This window comes from Oncorhynchus clarkii, chromosome 16, assembly GCF_045791955.1.
Source record: "Oncorhynchus clarkii lewisi isolate Uvic-CL-2024 chromosome 16, UVic_Ocla_1.0, whole genome shotgun sequence".
Lineage (NCBI taxonomy): Eukaryota > Metazoa > Chordata > Actinopteri > Salmoniformes > Salmonidae > Oncorhynchus > Oncorhynchus clarkii.
The window spans coordinates 37,086,476-37,103,900 of NC_092162.1; the positions used below are offsets into that span (position 1 = coordinate 37,086,476).

Genomic DNA, 17,425 nt, shown 5'->3' on the forward strand with positions numbered 1-17,425 from the left:
TAATGTATCAAATGTATTAATTATAATGCATATAAAAAAAAATGTAATGCCTTAATTTTTGCTGAATAACAGGAAGAGTAGCTGCTGCCAAGGCATAATACATACAAATACAAATGACAGATTGAAAAGAAGAATACTAATATACAGATTACTAATATTTATATGTAACCAAGGGTGCTACTTGAAGCTCAGAAGGGGGCACAGGGACAAAGACATTTCAGAGGGTGTGTGGGGAGGGACTCATTGGATCACATGGTCGTTTCCATGGAGTTGTTTTTGCACGCTTGATGCTGATTGGTCAAAGGAAATATGGCTCTTGAAAACAACTAGCGCAACGATTGGCTTCTAGCTTTTCTGTTTTAACCAATGAAAATACTTGCTTTTTACAAACTGGAGCATGTTCAGGAAGTTTTGAGCTTGTCTTCTTCTCATGCCTCTTTTGTGTTGAAAACAGAGGAAAGTCTGGGATATATTAATTATTTTTTTCGAAAACATTTTGTGAAGCAAGTAAACAATTCTCTATTTTGAAGTGTGCATGTGAGTACAGTCAGATTTTCTCTCTTGTCACGGTCAGATACCCAGAGAGCAAGCTGCCCCTTCTCTCAGTAGCTCGCTTGAAGCTAGCAGCAACAGTACCGTTTAAATTGTTAAAAGTTTTGTGGTGTTTTCTAAGGGATTCGAATATTTCAGTGGGTTATTTACTTTATACGACAGCTATTAAGCGAGTCATTAAACAATTCAACTAGCTAACTTATAGCAAAGCAATTAAGCAATGTGACAATGTGGTTGCTGTTTTTGTCTCTAAAAAGTATATGCTCTTGCCAACTGTGTTAGCTAGCATGCTGAATTATGTTAACTAACATTTGGTTCAGGGTTTGTTATTTACAGAATTCTGTTGAACCTCTCTGACTGAGCCAATGATGGATTCCTCTCCGATTCTGCGTCAGCATAGTCAGAACAAAATCCTGAAAAACCATTCAAGGTAACAACTAACGGTAACAACTAACGATTCAATTGTGCTTTATGTTGGCAGTCGCCGCTCCCTAATGATGCATGGCCACTGTTTATCAAGTACTGTTGATAAGCTAACCTGAATTAAACACACTGTATACACTGCCTGGAAAGTATATATGTCTGTCTACATTGACTGTCAATCTCCAGTCCAAACAGAATGAAGATCAACAGAATGACAGCAGACCCCAAACCAGGTTCTAAACACCCGTCTGTACCCCACCCTTGCAAACACCCCTCTGTACCCCAACGACACCATTCCAAACGAGGGACTGAGAACAAGGTCCCAGCAGCAACCTCAGACAAATACCCTAAGCCCCCTGTAAGACCACTGGGCATCAGCAGGCTGCCAGTGCTTGCTAAATCCCTGCCCCTTCAGACGCCCTCTGACTTCACCCAGTCACACAAGAGATGGGAGGAGAACTCTCTAGCGGTAAGAACTATAGATAGATTCTAAATGCATAACCCAATTATATTTATATGGTAAACCCATTGCTTCAAATGAAATATATCACTGATTCTGGTCCGATATTAAGCCACATTTCTGCATTAAAAAGTATGTGCGATGGGGAGTCTAGATTGAAAGTGTTTCTTAACCAGGAATAGCCCTAACTTTGTTGAGAAACTGGCCCTGAATGTGTATCTTACTAGCATTACTGCCAGTGCTAAGGGATGTCATTTATATTTTTGTCCTTATCTGTTTTCCTAAAGGGTAAAGCAAAGAGGAAGAAGCCAAACACCAAGCCTGTACCTTTCAACTTCACCCATCCTAGAGACAACCGAATGGGGGCAACGAACCAGAGGAGGCCGCTGGTTGCTCAAACCACCCATCCTGAAAATACTTTTAGCACTGCTGCCAGCCATAAAACAAGACTCACAACGACAGCTAAACTACCCAGTTCCGTCCCACAAACTCATAACAAGGCCCGAACAAAGTCAACAGTAGATCTCGCTGCTCGACTCCCTACACTCGCACAACACTTGGCGGCCAGAAAAGAAGGTCCAGGGCTAGCAGGCATCTTGTCACATCACGATGGAGAAGAATGGAAGACTCATTGGCCCCAGGCTACCAGTGCTGCCACCTCCATGCCTTTGTCTCAACATCTGAAACCAAAGGCACAGTCTTCTTCAGACAATCCATTTCACGGATCTGGATCGGGACAGCTTGGTCTTTCCAGACCTCCCAGTTCATTTGGTCCTGGCTCAGGTCTTTCGTCCATTGCTTTCTCATTTAGCAGTGACTCCTCCACTACCTCAGCCAAGCCCACTGCCCTCAGTACGGAAGCCTGCAGGGGCCAATTGGACACGCTCAGCATCAAAGATCTTTCCGAGCCTGGCCAGTTATTAAGTAGCACCGCTGGTGAGTTCAGAGCTCATCATATAGCTGCAGTGTCATGGTGTTTGTTTTCTCTCTCCCTTGTCCCTAGATTTTCTATGTTTTTGTCATCTTTAGATTTATATTTAGTTTTTGAAATTGTGTTTCATTGTCCCTTGTGTGTGTGTGTGTTCCAGGGCGTGTGGAGGCCTTCTCTTCTGACCCCTTTGCCCTACGTAGTATCCTGCAGAATATCGGAGTCAATGCTGCTGGGGCTTCTATGTCTAGCCGTCCCTCTACAAAAGCCTATAACAACATGGTGAGTTGTCCTAGGGTTCCTTTACACAGCAGACCTGGTACTCTATTAGATTGAGAGACACAGGAGAGGAGTGCTTCTTTGGTTATATACTGAACAAAAATATAAACTATAAAAAAATATATATATAAATGTTCCATATGCACAAAACCCTTATCTCAAATGTTGTGCACAAATGTGTTTACATCCCTGTTAGTGAACATTTCTCCCTTGCCATGATAGTCCATCCAACTGGCATTTCAAGAAGCTGATTAAACAGCACGATTATTACACAGGTGCACCTTGTGCTGAGGGACAATAAAAGGCAACTCTAAAAGGGAGAGTTTGGGCTACCATTACTTGTCTGTAATGTTTAGCATTAGGATACTTATCGTTAGCAGTCCTTATAGCATAGGCATGTTCAGACACCCTGTCCTTGAGCCTTCTCTTAGTACGTCCTATGTAAAAGCACCCACGTGGCCACTTCAGCTTGTACACCACATATGTAGTGTTGCAGTTAACAAATGATTGAACTTTATAGGTTCCAGGTCCACACGTGTCCCTGAATCAACCATGTGTAGTTAAACTAGTGATTATGATTGATTATTTTTTATAAGATAAATTTAATGCTAGCTAGCAACTTACCTTGGCTTACTGCATTTGCGTAACAGGCAGTCTCCTTGTGGAGTGCAACGAGAGAGAGGCAGGTCGTTATTGCGTTGGACTAGTTAACTGGAAGGTTGCAAGATTGAATCCCCGAGCTGACAAGGTGAAAATCTGTCTTTCTGCCCCTGAACGAGGCAGTTAACCCAACGTTCCTAGGTCGTCATTGAAAATAAGAATGTGTTCTTAACTGACTTGCCTAGTTAAATAAAGGTGTAAAAAAAAAATCTGCGCCCAAAAATACCGATTTCCGATTGTTATGAAAACTTGAAATCGGCCCTAATTAATCGGCCATTCCGATTAATCGGTCGAACTCTAGTAGCAGCAGCGTAGAAGGGTGAGAGACCTGACCCTGGTGAAATGTAAATGGTCTGGGTAGGCATTTGATTAGATGTTCAGGAGTCTTATGGCTTTGGGGTAGAAGCTGTTTAGAAGCCTTTTGGACTTGGCGCTCCGGTACCGCTTGCTGTGCGGCAGCAGAGAGAACAGTCCATGACTAGGATGGCTGGAGGATTTGACCATTTTTAGGACCTTCCTCTGACACTGCCTGGTATAGAGGTCCTGGATGGCAGGAAGCTTGGCCCCGGTGATGTTCTGGGCTGTACGCACTACCCTCTAGTGCCTTGCGGTCCGAGGTCGAGCAGGTGCCATATCGGGCATTGTTGCAACCCGTCAGGATGCTCTCGAAGGTGCAGCTGTTAAAGGATCTGAGGACCCATGCCAAATATTTTGTTGTGCCCTCTTTACGACTGTCTTGGTGTGCTTGGACCATGTTAGTTTGTTGGTGATTTGGACACCAAGGAACTTGAAGCTCTCAACCTGCTCCACACAGCCCCGTCGATGAGAATGTGGGTGTGCTCGGTCCTCCTCCTTTTCACGTAGTCCACAATCAACTCTTTTGTCTTGATCATGTTGAGGGAGAGGTTGTTTTCCTTGTACCACACGGTTAGGTCTCTGACCTCAGGCTTTATCATGGTTGTCGGTGATCAGGCCTACCACTGTTGTGTCATCTGCAAACTTAATGATGGTGTTGGAGTCGTGCCTGGCCGTGCAGTCATGAGTGAACAGGGAGTACAGGAGGGGACTGAGCACGCATCCCTGATAGGCCCCCGTGTTGATGATCAGCGTGGCGAATATGTTGTTAACTAACTTTAACACCTGGGCGAAGCCGTCAGGAAGTCCAGGATCCAGTTGCAGAGGGAGGTGTTTGGTCCCAGGGTCCTTAGCTTAGTGATGAGCTTTGAGGTGGTGTTGAACGCTGAGCTGTAGTCAATGAATTGTCTCAAATATGAAATTTCAGGATCTTTAAACTAAGGGCCACTGTATTGCCAGGTCTAAATGAAGAAATGTACAGTGCTTTGCAAAAGTATTCACCCCCTTGGCGTTTTTCCTATTTTGTTGCATTACAACCTGTAATTTAAATTGATTTTTATTTGGATTTCATGTAATGGACATAAACAAAATTGTTCAAATTGCTGAAGTGAAATGAAAAAATGTACTTGTTTCAAAAAAATGCACAAACCACTTGTGTTTCTTTATGTATTCACCCCCTTTGCTATGAAGCCCCTAAATAGGATCTGGTGCAACCAATTAACTTCAGAAGTCACATAATTAGTTAGATTACACACAGGTGGACCTTTTTTAAGTGTCACATGATCTGTCACATGATCTCAGTATATATACGCTTGTTCTGGAAGGCCCCCGAGTCTGCAACACCACTAAGCAAGGGGCACCACCAAGCAAGCAACACCATAAAGACCAATGAGTTCCCCAAAAAGGTCAGGGACAAAGTTGTGGAGAAGTACAGATCAGGGTTGGGTTATAAAAAAATTGCAGAAACTTTGAACATCCCACAGAGGACCATTCAATCCATTATTTTTTTTTTTAAATGGAAAGAATATGGCACCACAACAAACCTGCCAAGAGCGGGCCGCACACAAACTCACAGACCAGGCATGGAGGGCATTAATCAGAGAGTCAACAAAGAGACCAAAGATAACCTTGAAGGAGAAGCAAAGCTTCACAGTGGAGATTGGAGTATCTGTCAGATGAGACTAAAATATAGCTTTTTGCTCATCAAGGAAAGCGCTATGTCTGGCACAAACCCAACACCTCTCATCACCCCGAGAATACCATCCCCACAGTGAAGCATGGTGGTGGCAGCATCATGGTGGTGGCAGCATCATGCTGAGGAGATGTTTTTCATTGGCAGAGACTGGGAAACTGGTCAGGATTGATGGATGGTGCTAAATACGGGGAAATTCTTGAGGGAAACCTGTTTCAGTCTTTGAGATTTGAGACTGGGACAAAGGTTCACCTTCCAGCAGGACAATGACCCTAAACATACTGCTAAAGCAACACTCGGGTGGTTTAAGGGGAAACATATAAATGTCTTGGAATGGCCTAGACCTCAATCCAATTGAGAATCTGTGGTGTGACTTAAAGATTGCTGTGTACCAGCAGAAGCCATCCAACTTGAAGGAGCTGAAGCAGTTTTGCCTTAAAGAATGGGCAAAATCTCAGTGGTTAGATGTGCCATGCTTATGGAGACACTCCCCAAGAGACATGCAGTTGTAATTGCTGCAAAGGGTGGCTCTACAAAGTATTGACTTGGGGGGGTGAATAGTTATGCATGCTCAAGTTCTGTTTTTTTTTTGTCTTGTTGGTTTCACAAGATAATTATATTTTGCATCTTCAAAGCGGTAGGCATGTTGTGTAAATCAAATGATACAAAGTCCCAAAAAATCAATTTTGATTCCAGGTTGTAAGGCAGCAAAATAGGAAAAATGCCAAGGGGGTTGAACACTTTCGAAAGCCACTATTATTCTCCCTTCCTGTAAAGAGATATGTGGTTTATAAATTTTTTTAGTTTAGTAGCAAGAGCTTGTGTACAGTTTTTTTTTTTCCTTTTATGATATTGCATTTCTTTTGTGGTGTTCTATTCTCATTATGCCATGTTTGTCTTTGTATCTTGAATGTTTTTTATCCTCAAGTCTTTTTTTGCTTTATCAACTACATATGTTAATGAATTGAGTCACTTCTTGTGAGAGTTGGGTTATACAACAGTTTGTCCACCACTATTCTTTGTCACCCTGATGGAGGCTGCAAGGCATCGGTGGGTTTTATTCTTACCATACATTAGGCTTTTTTGTTTTTCCACTACATGAGTTACTTGATTTTGTTTGCACAAAGGCTGTTCCGCCATTGTTTACTATCCAGCATCAACTTATTTTTGTTCTATTAGATTGAGGTTGCCTGGCGCAATGGAACCAATAGAATAGTCAGTAATCAAACACTCAACGTATTTGAAAGAAAACAAATACCAATTGAAGTGAACCCAGATCTGCAGGGTACTTACTGACTGATGATCTTTCTGAGTTTGTGTGTCCAAAATCAGTCTGTGAACTAACTTGAAGTGATCTTTCCTCTGCAGCCCCAGAGAGTGTCCATCATGAAGACTCAACAGAAGACTGTACCCTCTGCAGGTCAGTGGTAGTAGTACTGGACATTTCCAAGCTGCATATAACGGTTTATGTACTGCTGATATAAACTCAGCAAAAAAAGAAATGTCTCTTTTTCAGGACCCTGTCTTTCAAAAGATAATTCGTAAAAATCCAAATAACAGATCTACATTGTAAAGGGTTTAAACACTGTTTCCCATTCTTGTTCAATGAAACATAAACAATTAATTAACATGCACTTGTGGAACAGTCGTTAAGACACTAACAGCTTACAGACGGTGGGCAATTAAGGTCACAGTTATGATAACATAGGACACTAAAGAGGCCTTTCTACTGACTCTGAAAAACACCAAAAGAAACATGACCAGGGTTCCTGCTCATCTGCGTGAACATGCCTTAGGCATGCTGCAAGGAGGCATGAGGACTGCAAATGTGGCCAGGGCAATAAATTGCAATGTCCATACAGTGAGACGCCTAAGACAGCGCTACAAGGAGACAGGATGGACAGCTGATCGTCCTCACAGTGGCGGACCACGTGTAACAACACCTGCACAGGATCGGTACACCCGAATATCACACCTGCGGGACAGGTACAGGATGACAACAACAGCTTCCCAAGTTACACCAGGAACGAATAATCCCTCCATCAGTGCCCAGACTGTCCGCAATAGGCTGAGAGAGGCTGGGTTGAAGGCTTGTAAGCCTGTTGTAAATGCAGGTCCTCACCAGGCATCAACCTCAACAACGTTGCCTATGGGCACAAACCCATCGTTGCTGGACCAGACAGGACTGACAAAAATGTATCTTCACTGACGAGTCGCGGTTTTGTCTTACTGGGAGCGAATGGTCGGATTCGCGTTTATCGTCAAAGGAATGAGCGTTACACCGAGGCCTGTACTCTGGAGCGGGATCGATTTGGAGGTGGAGGGTCCGTCATGGTCTGGGGCGGTGTGTCACAGCATCATTGGATTTTGACCCCCACCCCCCCTCTTTTTTTTTTTGTTCAGGGACACAATATTCCATTTCTGTTAGTCACATGTCTGTGGAACTTGTTCAGTTTGTCTCAATTGTAGAATCTTATGTTCTTACAAATATTTACACATGTTAAGTTTGCTGAAAATAAACATAGTTGACAGTGAGAGGATGTTTCTTTTTTTGCTGAGTTTAGCATTGACATTGAAGGCTATTTCTGTGTGGAAATGTTGCATGTTGCACCCCTTTAAAAACACAATTTGCACTGATCTGTTTAATTAGCCAGCCTATTCAAACTCCTACTCCAGCTCAATCTAAGGGCCTAGGATAGGCTAGCAAGTCTGTACACTTGTATGTGCTTGAATTGTTTATAGGTCCCGTAAGATCTATTCAGTTCTCCCCTGAGCCTTCAGCCCTCAACAGCATCCTTCAGAATGAAGGGGTCACCTACCCTCTGCAGCCCCAGAGAGTGTCTGTCATGAAGAGTCACCAGAAGATTGCAGCCTCGGCAGGTCAGTGGTAGTACTACTTGGACATGTTCCATCTTTGAGCACGTTTTGAAGAACAAAGTGTAGAAATGCCTGTAATAGCTTACTACTGCTTCATTATCATGATGCAAAAATATTCATTGTAAAGAAGCTTTCTAGCTTCAAACAGTGCTAAAAGAAAGAAAATAAGTTAAACTAACATGTCTCTAACCTTGTATGTGCTTGTGTTCCAGGTCCAGGACGGAGTGTCCCGTTCACCCCAGACCACACGGCCCTGAGGAGCATCCTGCAGAATGAAGGGGTGACAGCTGGGGGAATACTGGGGGCCACACCACAACGCACCTCTGTCTGCCCCTCTGGCAGGGGAACCTCCATCTACACTGTGAGTTAATATTTTGATCGATAAATGTATTTAAAATGTATGATTTGATAATGCATATAAAGCCGCTCCAGTTAGGGTGACAACAACTTTTAATGCATTTCAATTAAGATTTAAAAGTCATTGCCATAGTACTGCCTCATGTCCTTATTTCTCACGTCATGTCTCCTTAGTGCTGCATGAAACAGTCAGCCACAGTTTACTGATGATAATAGAGAGGCTTTAGGAATATAAACAGAATATTCACTGTGGTGCTTTACCTTTCCAGGCTCAGAGAGTACCTGTCACAAAGAGTTGCACTGAAGCATCTGGAGGACCTCTGGGTAAGTTATACTGAACAAAAATATAAACGCAACATTTAACAATTTCAAAGATTTTACTCAGTTACAGTTCATAGACGGAAATCAGTCAATTTAGTAAAATTCAGTGGGCCCTAATCTATAGATTTTACATGACTGGGTCTGGGTGCAGCCATGGGTGGGCCTGGCAGGGCATAGGCACACCCACTTGGTTGGATGTACCGCCAAATTCTTACAAATGACGTTGGAGGCGGCTTTTGGTTAAGTTCTCTGGCAACAGCTCTGTTGGACATTCCTGAAGTCAGCATGCCGATTGCATGCTCCCTCAACTAGAGACATCTGTGGCATTGTCTTGTGTGACAAAACTGCACATTTTAGAGTGGCTTTTTATTGTCCCCAGGACAAGGTTCACCTGTGTAATGATCTTTCTGTTTAATCAGCTTCTTGATATGCCACACCTGTCAGGTGGATGGATTATCTTGGCAAATGAGAATTGCTCACTAACAGGGATGTAAACAATTTTGTGCACAAAATTTGAGAGAAAGATGCTTTTTGTGGAATGGAACATTTCTGGGATCTTTTATTTCAGCTTATGAAAAATGGGACCAACACTACCTGTTGCGTTTTATATTTTTGTTCAGTATAGTTACAGTGCATTGGGAAAGTATTCAGACTTTTTCCACATTTTGTTACGTTACAGCCTTTTCCTCATCAATCTACACACAATATCCCGCAATGACAAAGCAAAAACAATTTAGACATTTTTGCAAATGTATTAAAATATAAAAACAGATGCCTTATTTACATAAGTATTCAGACCCTTTCCTCTTGAGACTTTACATTGAGCACAGGTTCATCCTGTTTCCATTGATCATCCTTGAGATGTTTCTACAACTTGATTGGAGTCCACCTGAGGTAAATTCAAATGACTGGAAATTATTTGGAAAAGCACACACCTGTCTATATAAGGTCCCACAGTCGACAGTGCATGTCAGAGCAAAAACCAAAGCCATGAGGTCGAAGGAATTGTCCGTAAGAGCTCCGAGACATAATTGTTGTCGAGGCACAGATCTGGGAAGGGTACCAAAACATTTTCTGCAGCATTGAAGAAGGTCCCCAAGAACACATTGTCCTCCATCATTCTTAAATGGAAACATTTATGGTCACTCTGACAGAGCTCCCGATTTCCTCTGTGGAGATGGGAGAACCTTCCAGAAGGACAACCATCTCAGCAACACTCTACCAATCAGGCCTTTATGGTAGAGTGGCCAGATGGAAGCCACTCCTCAGTAAAAGGCACATGACAGCACGCTTGGAGTTTGACAAAAGGCTCCTAAATGACTCTGACCATGAGAAAAAATATTATCTTTGGTCTGAATGCCAAGCGTTATGTTTGGAGGAAACCTGTCCCCATCCCCACGGTGAAGCATGGTGGTGGCAGCATCATGCTGTGGGAATGTTTTTCAGTGGAGTGGCAGGAACTGGGAGACTAGTCAGGATTGAGGGAAAGATGAACAGAGAAAAGTAGAGAGATCCTTGATGAAAACCTGCTCAGGACTTCAGACTGGGGCCACGGTTTACCTTCCAACAGGACAACAACCCTAAGCACACAGCCAAGATAACGCAGGAGTGGCTTCAGGACAAGTCTCTGAATGTTCTAGAGTGGCCCGCACAGAGCCCGGACTTGAACCCGATCAAACATTTCTGGAGACTTGAAAATAGCTGTGCAGCATTGCTTCCCATACAACCTAACAGAGTGTGAGATGATCTGCAGAGAAGAAGACACAAGAAGACTTCAACAAAGCACTGAGTAAATGGTCTAAATACTTTGCTTTCTACAAACTTGTTTCGCTTTGTCATTTATGGGGAATTGTGTGTAGATTGATAAGAATTTAAAAAAAATCTATTTTAGAATAAGGCTGTAAAGTAATAAAACCTGTAAAAAGTGAAGGTCTGCATACTTCCTGAATGCACTGTATATGCTACCGTTTCTATCGCCAGATATTCACCGGTTTGTCCCTCTCCTCTTGGGTCTGTGTTACTCAGGGGCCTTGAGGGAAAAATGTATTTGCTACGACTAATATGTGGTTGTTTTACCCAGCTTTCTTAAGAGGAATGCACCAAATTGTAAGTCGCTCTGGATAAGAACGTCTGCTAAATGACACAAATGTCAATGTTCAAATGTTATGTCTGTCTTTATAACTTGATCTGAGCACAATACTACATACCTGGTTTGCGGAGTTAGCGAGGTATCTTTGGTCAACCGGTACCATCAATGTGGCTCACCTTTTAGCCAGATACATTTCTATGTCAACGAATCCTTAAGGACTAACTTGCTCCAGGGCAGGCTAACTACATTTATCCTGAATGAAGTGTGAGCTGTGAGTTGAGGACCAATTAAATCCTATTCCCTCACTATCGCAAAGATTGCTTCATTATCCCCTTCATTTATGGAACACAACTGATTGAGTATTCTCTTTTTTTTGTGTTAAATGTTAAAATTCCTATCACATTTAGTAATGACAGAATGCACGCACAGTAAAACTTTTATATGACAGTTACAAGCCTGCTAGAGTTAGCGGTCCTCTGAGGAGTATCCTATGAAGCAAGCTGGATCTCCTGAGGGTTTTCTAAAGCTAACCAGCGTCAGTTAGTTTCACATTCCAGCTCAGGCTTCATCCTTAATACGACGGGGAAGTAGGATTGTTCTTGTGCCATCTTCATTGTATTACTTATCGTTAATGCCGTCTTTGGTGTGCTTATCAATGCACAAGCACCTTTCCCCCCCCCCCACTTCTATCGATATTTGTATTACATTGCGTGAAGTTTAAAATGGATTCTGTCATTACTAAATGTGTAATGTGATATATTTTAACAACTTTTTTTTTGCACCGGAAAAACATTTGAGTAATAAAATATTGAATAATGAATCTTCCTCAAATGAAGGGGATGATGATGCAATCTTTGCAACAGGGAGTGAATCTGATTGGTCTTCAACTTGCGTTTGTCATTGCATTCAGGGTAAGTAGAGTTAGTTAGCCAGCCCCAGAGCAGGTTCGCTCTGAAGGATTAGTTTCCATAGACATGTACCTGGCTGAAACGTGAGCCACTTCCGCATGACCGTTTTTCTTTTAAATTGTATTTATTTATTTAATCCTGATTTGAACTCTTGAGTTGACCACAGTTGCTAACTCCTCAAACCTGCTTCGTAGGATACCCCTCTGCTCTGTCTCTGTGTTATGAAGTAGACTGTCGCTGTCCGTCTGTCAATATGATCTATCTGTCTGTCCCTCTCGTCAGTGATGCCAGTCGGCCAGAAGTGGACACCCCAGCGGGTCCCTGACAGCAGGCATCAGCCCATGGTAAGTATGTTACAGTGCACTTTCACTCGTATGTCCATGGTCTGTATGTAGAATATTTTAGATTTTGAACTGTCAACACTAAAGTGGCATCTTCTCAGCAAATGTTGCCCATGGTGGAATCAAACTGACAATCCTGATATTGCCAGCACCATAGATGCTCTAACTCACTGAGCCATCTTTTTTTCAGGGGAGGCACCTGTCTGCCCACCGGACCCCCTATGCATGCTCTCCTAGACTCTGGGGCCTCCAGGGCCACAACCGAGATCTGGAGACACACAAGGAGGTGAGGACAAAGGCTTACTAATGGAATATATATATCCTACACCACATGACTGAATTAGGTTGCTAACGTCTATTTCATAATGTTGAGTCAGTTAAGTAATTGAGTGTGTGTTTGTGGCAGGAGGTTGTTCAGAGATTATTCAAGGAGACGGACCAAGAGGAGGATAGGATAGACAACGGGGAGCTGGACGAAGACCCTGCTGAGACCCGAGCTGACAAGGACCAAGAGGAGGAGGAGGAAGAGCAAAATAACACGGGAAGAGGACTCCAGACCTTCTTTCAAGCCCCACACAGGGAATCTGTTATTTTCTTCTCAACGGGGAAGAAGCTGCTCAGAGCAGCTCCAGCACAAGAACAGGAAAGCCCTGTGGCTAGTTTTCTGGAGCGAGGTGGGCCCCTGGAGCGAAGTGGGCTACTGGAGAAGTGTTGGCCTGGGGCCAGAGCTTCAGCACAGGGGACTGTCCTCGAGCTCCTGCTCCATCCAGTCAGACCCTCGTCTGGGCCAGAAGCTCTATCCACGGTTGCTACTGCAGCCGTAGCATCAGGTTTGACCAGGCTAGCCAACCCCTCAGCCTTTGTCCCCCTGAGTCATCCCAGAGGTAGGACTGCTGAGACAATTTACCTTTTGATACTCCTTGTAGCTGGGCTGACTCAGTAGAGTGGGCAGAATCCATTGATAGATAAACATTTGATTGTTCTTATCCCATTGATGCAAAAAGTGCTTAATAAATACATTTGATTGACTGACCTCGGTCCTCTGAATGTCTAACCAGTAGCCTGTGTCGTTGCAGGTAGTATCATCATCCCAAAGAGCGGCGCTCTGAGTTCTGCTGCAGCCTTGCTCCGCCGGCGCCTCCCCCCTCTGCAGGAGCTACGTCTGGATGAGGAGGTGGCTACCTACACCACCTCCCCAGCCCCTCCCTGCTCCTCCATTGCCACCTCCTCCGGGCCCATGCAGACCCGCTGTGGAAACCCTGTGGCAGCAGCCCTGTATCTGCAGGACTACACTGTGAGTTTGGTAGCATTGTTTAATTTACATATTAGTCCTACAGGCATTTAGCCCATCTATAGCATCGGTTTCTAAGATTCCTCCAGTAGCCGAGTGATGAACAAGACTTGGAAGGGTGGCGTCTTCAGACTTTCCTACCTATTGATGAGGATTCATGTTCATGTCCAATAATCAGAAGAGCATCATTGATCATTTTGTGATAGTTCAAAGTAAATTGAAACTCTTTTTTCCTGTTCCTCCCTTCCTTTCTCCCCTTCAGAGTTTTCGGTCAATCATCTTGGACCCTTCGTCTGCTCTTTCCTCCCCCTGCTCCTCTCCTCTACAGGAGAGATGATGGCTTTTGCACTGAGAATGTTAATCTTTTTTTTTTTGTATGGTCTTGTTTACTGATAAAACACTGTACAAATTACGGATTGTTAAGCAAAGACTTGAAGGAGTGTATGTATGTACAGGTAACTGCTAAAATAAAGGAAACACCAACATAATGTGTACATTGGCATACTATAGATTCTACAAGTGTCTGGAACTCTGTTAGAAGATTGCAACACCATTCTTCCACGAGAAGTTCTATCATTTAGTATTTTGTTTTTGATGCTGGTGGAAAACGCAGTCTCAGATGCCACTCCAGAAGCTCCTAGAAGTTTTCAATTGTGCTGAGATCTGATGACTGAGATGGCGTATGGTTTACAGGTTCCACAAACCTTTCAGTGACCATTCATGCTCTGGATGGGGGCATTATCATCCTATGGGGGGGCATAGCCATGGTAGCCAAAATGACCTGCCCAGAATTTTTAATGTGTATTCAGACCCCTTGACTTTTCCCACATTTTGTTATGTTACAGCCTTATTCTAAAATGTATTAAACCATTTTTTTCTCATCAATCTACACACAATACCCCATAATGACAAAGCAAAAACTGTTTTTTGGGAAAATGTACTACAAATAAAAAACATACCTTTATTTACATAAGTATTCAGCCCCTTTGCTATGAGACTTGAAATGAAGCTCAAGTGCATCCTGTTTCCATTGATCATCCATGAGATGTTCTACAACTTGATTAGAGTCCACCTGGGGTAAATTCAATTGATTGGACATGATTTGAAAGGCACACAGGAATTGGCACACACAACACTAAGGAATTGTCCTTAGAGCTCAGAGACAGCATTGTGTCCAGGCAGAGGTCTGAGGAAGGGTACTAAAAAAGTTATGCAGCATTGAAGGTCCCCAAGAACACAGTGGGTGCCATCATTCTTAAATGGAAGAAGTTTGGAACCACCAAGAGCTGGCTGCCCGGCCAAATTGAGCAGTCAGGTAGGTGACCAAGAACCCGGTGGTTACTCTGACAGTTCCTCTGTGGAGATGGGAGAACCTTCCAGAAGGACAACCATCTCTGCAGCCTCTGAGGTTCACCTTCCAACAGGAATACGACCCTAAGCACACAGCCCAGACAACACAGGCGTGGCTTCGGGACAAGTCTCTGAATATCCTAGAATGGCCCAGCTAGAGCCCGGACTTGAACCCGGGGTAGCCTAGTGGTTAGAGTGTTGGACAAGTAACCGAATGGTTGCAAGTTCAAATCCCCGAACTGACAAGGTACAAATCTGTGGTTCTGCCCCTGAACAGGCAGTTAACCCACTGTTCCTAGGCCGTCATTGAAAATAAGAATTTGTTCTTAACTGACTTGCCTAGTTAAATAAAGGTAAAATAAAAAAACATTTCTGGAGAGACCTGAAAATAGCTGTGCAGCAATGCTCCCCATCCAACCTGACAGAGTTTGAGAGGATCTGCAGATAATGGGAGAAACCCCCCAAATACATGTGTGCCAACCTTGTAGTGTTATACCCAAGAAGACTCAAGGCAGTAATGGCTGTCAAAGTTAAATAAATCATTTTATTTTTGCCCGTATTTACAGTATCCAAGAATGTGACATTAGAAGTGTTTCATTCGAATCAAACAAAGAAAATGAATTGTCAAATCAATGTTGATATTTTCTAGACTACTGAACCCATTTGGACACTATTTGGAGTTTGTGGCTTGATCAATGTTACAAATATTTAAATTAAAAGATCTTCCGGAAATGATGAGTGGAATATGTCGATTTGATTCGAATTTTGATTGTAATTTTTCATAAAACTGGGTCAATATCGATGTCAGCATTGTTTCGTGTTAAACACTAAAGAAATGAGGCCGAAATCAGATTGTGTAGATTTCAGGACGTGTAAAACTCGTACTATGCATGTTTTGTGAGTTTTATTATGACATGGTCGTGAAGCCCGTTGGAACCTATACTTACTGAAATATAGTTTTTTTTAGGTTCTGATGCACAGTGTCAATCAACTACAGCAATCTCGCAGATCCAGACTAGTGTCTCTTCATTTTTTAAACCAGTCTTATTTACAATGACGACCAAGAAGAGCCACGTTAAAATGTAAAGGTAATTTCAGATTGAGCCGACGCTGCTTTTACCGTGAATGCAGTCCACGAAGGCGGGATCATTGCCTTTACATTTCAATCGAGCTATAACCTGAATTGAATCCAGCCCTATGTGTCAACTGCCTCTAGCGCTGTGTATGAAATTGCCATCTGGAATCTGAAGCCTTTAGCAAGGGAGTATGTATTACATTCCCTTTAACTGGGCTATACCGCATAACAGATGAATACCCTGGCCTGTGCTATCACTTCTGAAGAAGAGCAAGACTAGGGTCGCGTTCCAGACATCACACACCAGACACCTGTAAAGTAGTCACGCGACACACATTTACCAATTATTTAATGTTACGTCATCTACATTGCAGTCTACATTGCAGTCATATATTGATTCAGTTAGTAGCATGTAAAGCACAACATAAGTATTTGGCTTGGCATGTTAAAAGATTTCGTGTGTCTTCATCTGAACTTTTCTGCCCCACAACCTCATAACATATTACAATTTATAATGTGTGTCTACGGGTGATTGACAAATAACTTTAACATTCCCTGAATTTATACTGGGCCATACTAAAATTAAAGTATCTGTCTAGTGAAAATCTCACTTTTAATAGTGTATATTATGTTTACTCATCCTCATAATGTCGTTGACTCGTCTTGTACTTGTATTTGTGGCCAAAGCATAAATTGGAGAGAAAAAGGGTTCAAACTATTTTTTAAAAACTTGTATGTCAAACTGGGCCCCGTTTCCCAAAAGCATCTTAAGGCTACGTTCATTGTTAGAGGTCTACTCGCATGAATATTTGTAATGGCTGGTATACCGCCCACACATTATGTCGTTGGGGTACGCCCACACCATTCCAACACATAAAGGCTGCTTTTGAACATACTTAATTAAAACATTTTTGGAAGGAAAACAATTTCATGCATATTGTAATTAATTATAGGTCATATTTAACAGAAATCTGGAAACACTGGACAGTTACTTTAAAGACAGTGTTTTCAGGAAGCAAGTCATCTCTTACCACAGCCACTGTATCTCTGACACTGGGGGTGGTGGAGACCAGCAAGACTATAGTATATGTAACACATACTGGATGAGGAACACATGATGATCACGTAAGCAATTCTCTACTGCTGGTTATCTGAAATGTACCCTGTCTGTTTCTGAAGCAGCAGGTTAATTAAAGGACACATAGACAGGGGGTAGAGATGACCCAGCACACTGTCTGTGGCCCGTGTCTTTTGATTGCCACATTTATGTAGGTGGGCTTGTCTATCCCGGTCCCAGATCTGTTTGTGTGTCTTGCCAACTCCTAGGCAACGGCCATTGTCGTCACTTTGATATGCATAAGCCTGGTCCCGATGTCAATTTTGACTTAATGGTGACTTACAGTTTCTATGTTATCATGGTTTTCTCATATCATCTGTGCTGGGTGTACCAAAACATAACAGACATGC

General features: G+C 42.8%; 1 protein-coding gene across 1 annotated transcript; it reads left to right on the forward strand.

Annotated features, from left to right (window-relative positions):
* The first annotated feature begins 385 nt into the window (after nt 1-385).
* Nucleotides 386-14,501, forward strand: LOC139368375 (uncharacterized). The gene is made up of 14 exons (XM_071107160.1): nt 386-537; nt 873-982; nt 1,162-1,444; nt 1,723-2,371; nt 2,524-2,645; nt 6,718-6,769; nt 8,092-8,229; nt 8,439-8,587; nt 8,853-8,907; nt 12,184-12,245; nt 12,433-12,528; nt 12,649-13,126; nt 13,319-13,536; nt 13,796-14,501. The coding sequence occupies exons 2-14, from the start codon at nt 918-920 to the stop codon at nt 13,868-13,870; spliced, it is 2,442 nt and encodes an 813-aa protein (XP_070963261.1). The 5' UTR covers nt 386-537; nt 873-917; the 3' UTR covers nt 13,871-14,501.
* The last annotated feature ends 2,924 nt before the right edge of the window (nt 14,502-17,425 follow it).

Coding starts and splice junctions, on each gene's coding strand:
- LOC139368375 (XM_071107160.1), top strand. CDS start 918: ATGATGGATTCCTCTCCGATTCTGCGTCAGCATAGTCAGAACAAAATC. Junction 2,372..2,523: donor GTTATTAAGTAGCACCGCTG/GTGAGTTCAGAG, acceptor TGTGTGTTCCAG/GGCGTGTGGAGGCCTTCTCT. Junction 6,770..8,091: donor GAAGACTGTACCCTCTGCAG/GTCAGTGGTAGT, acceptor AATTGTTTATAG/GTCCCGTAAGATCTATTCAG.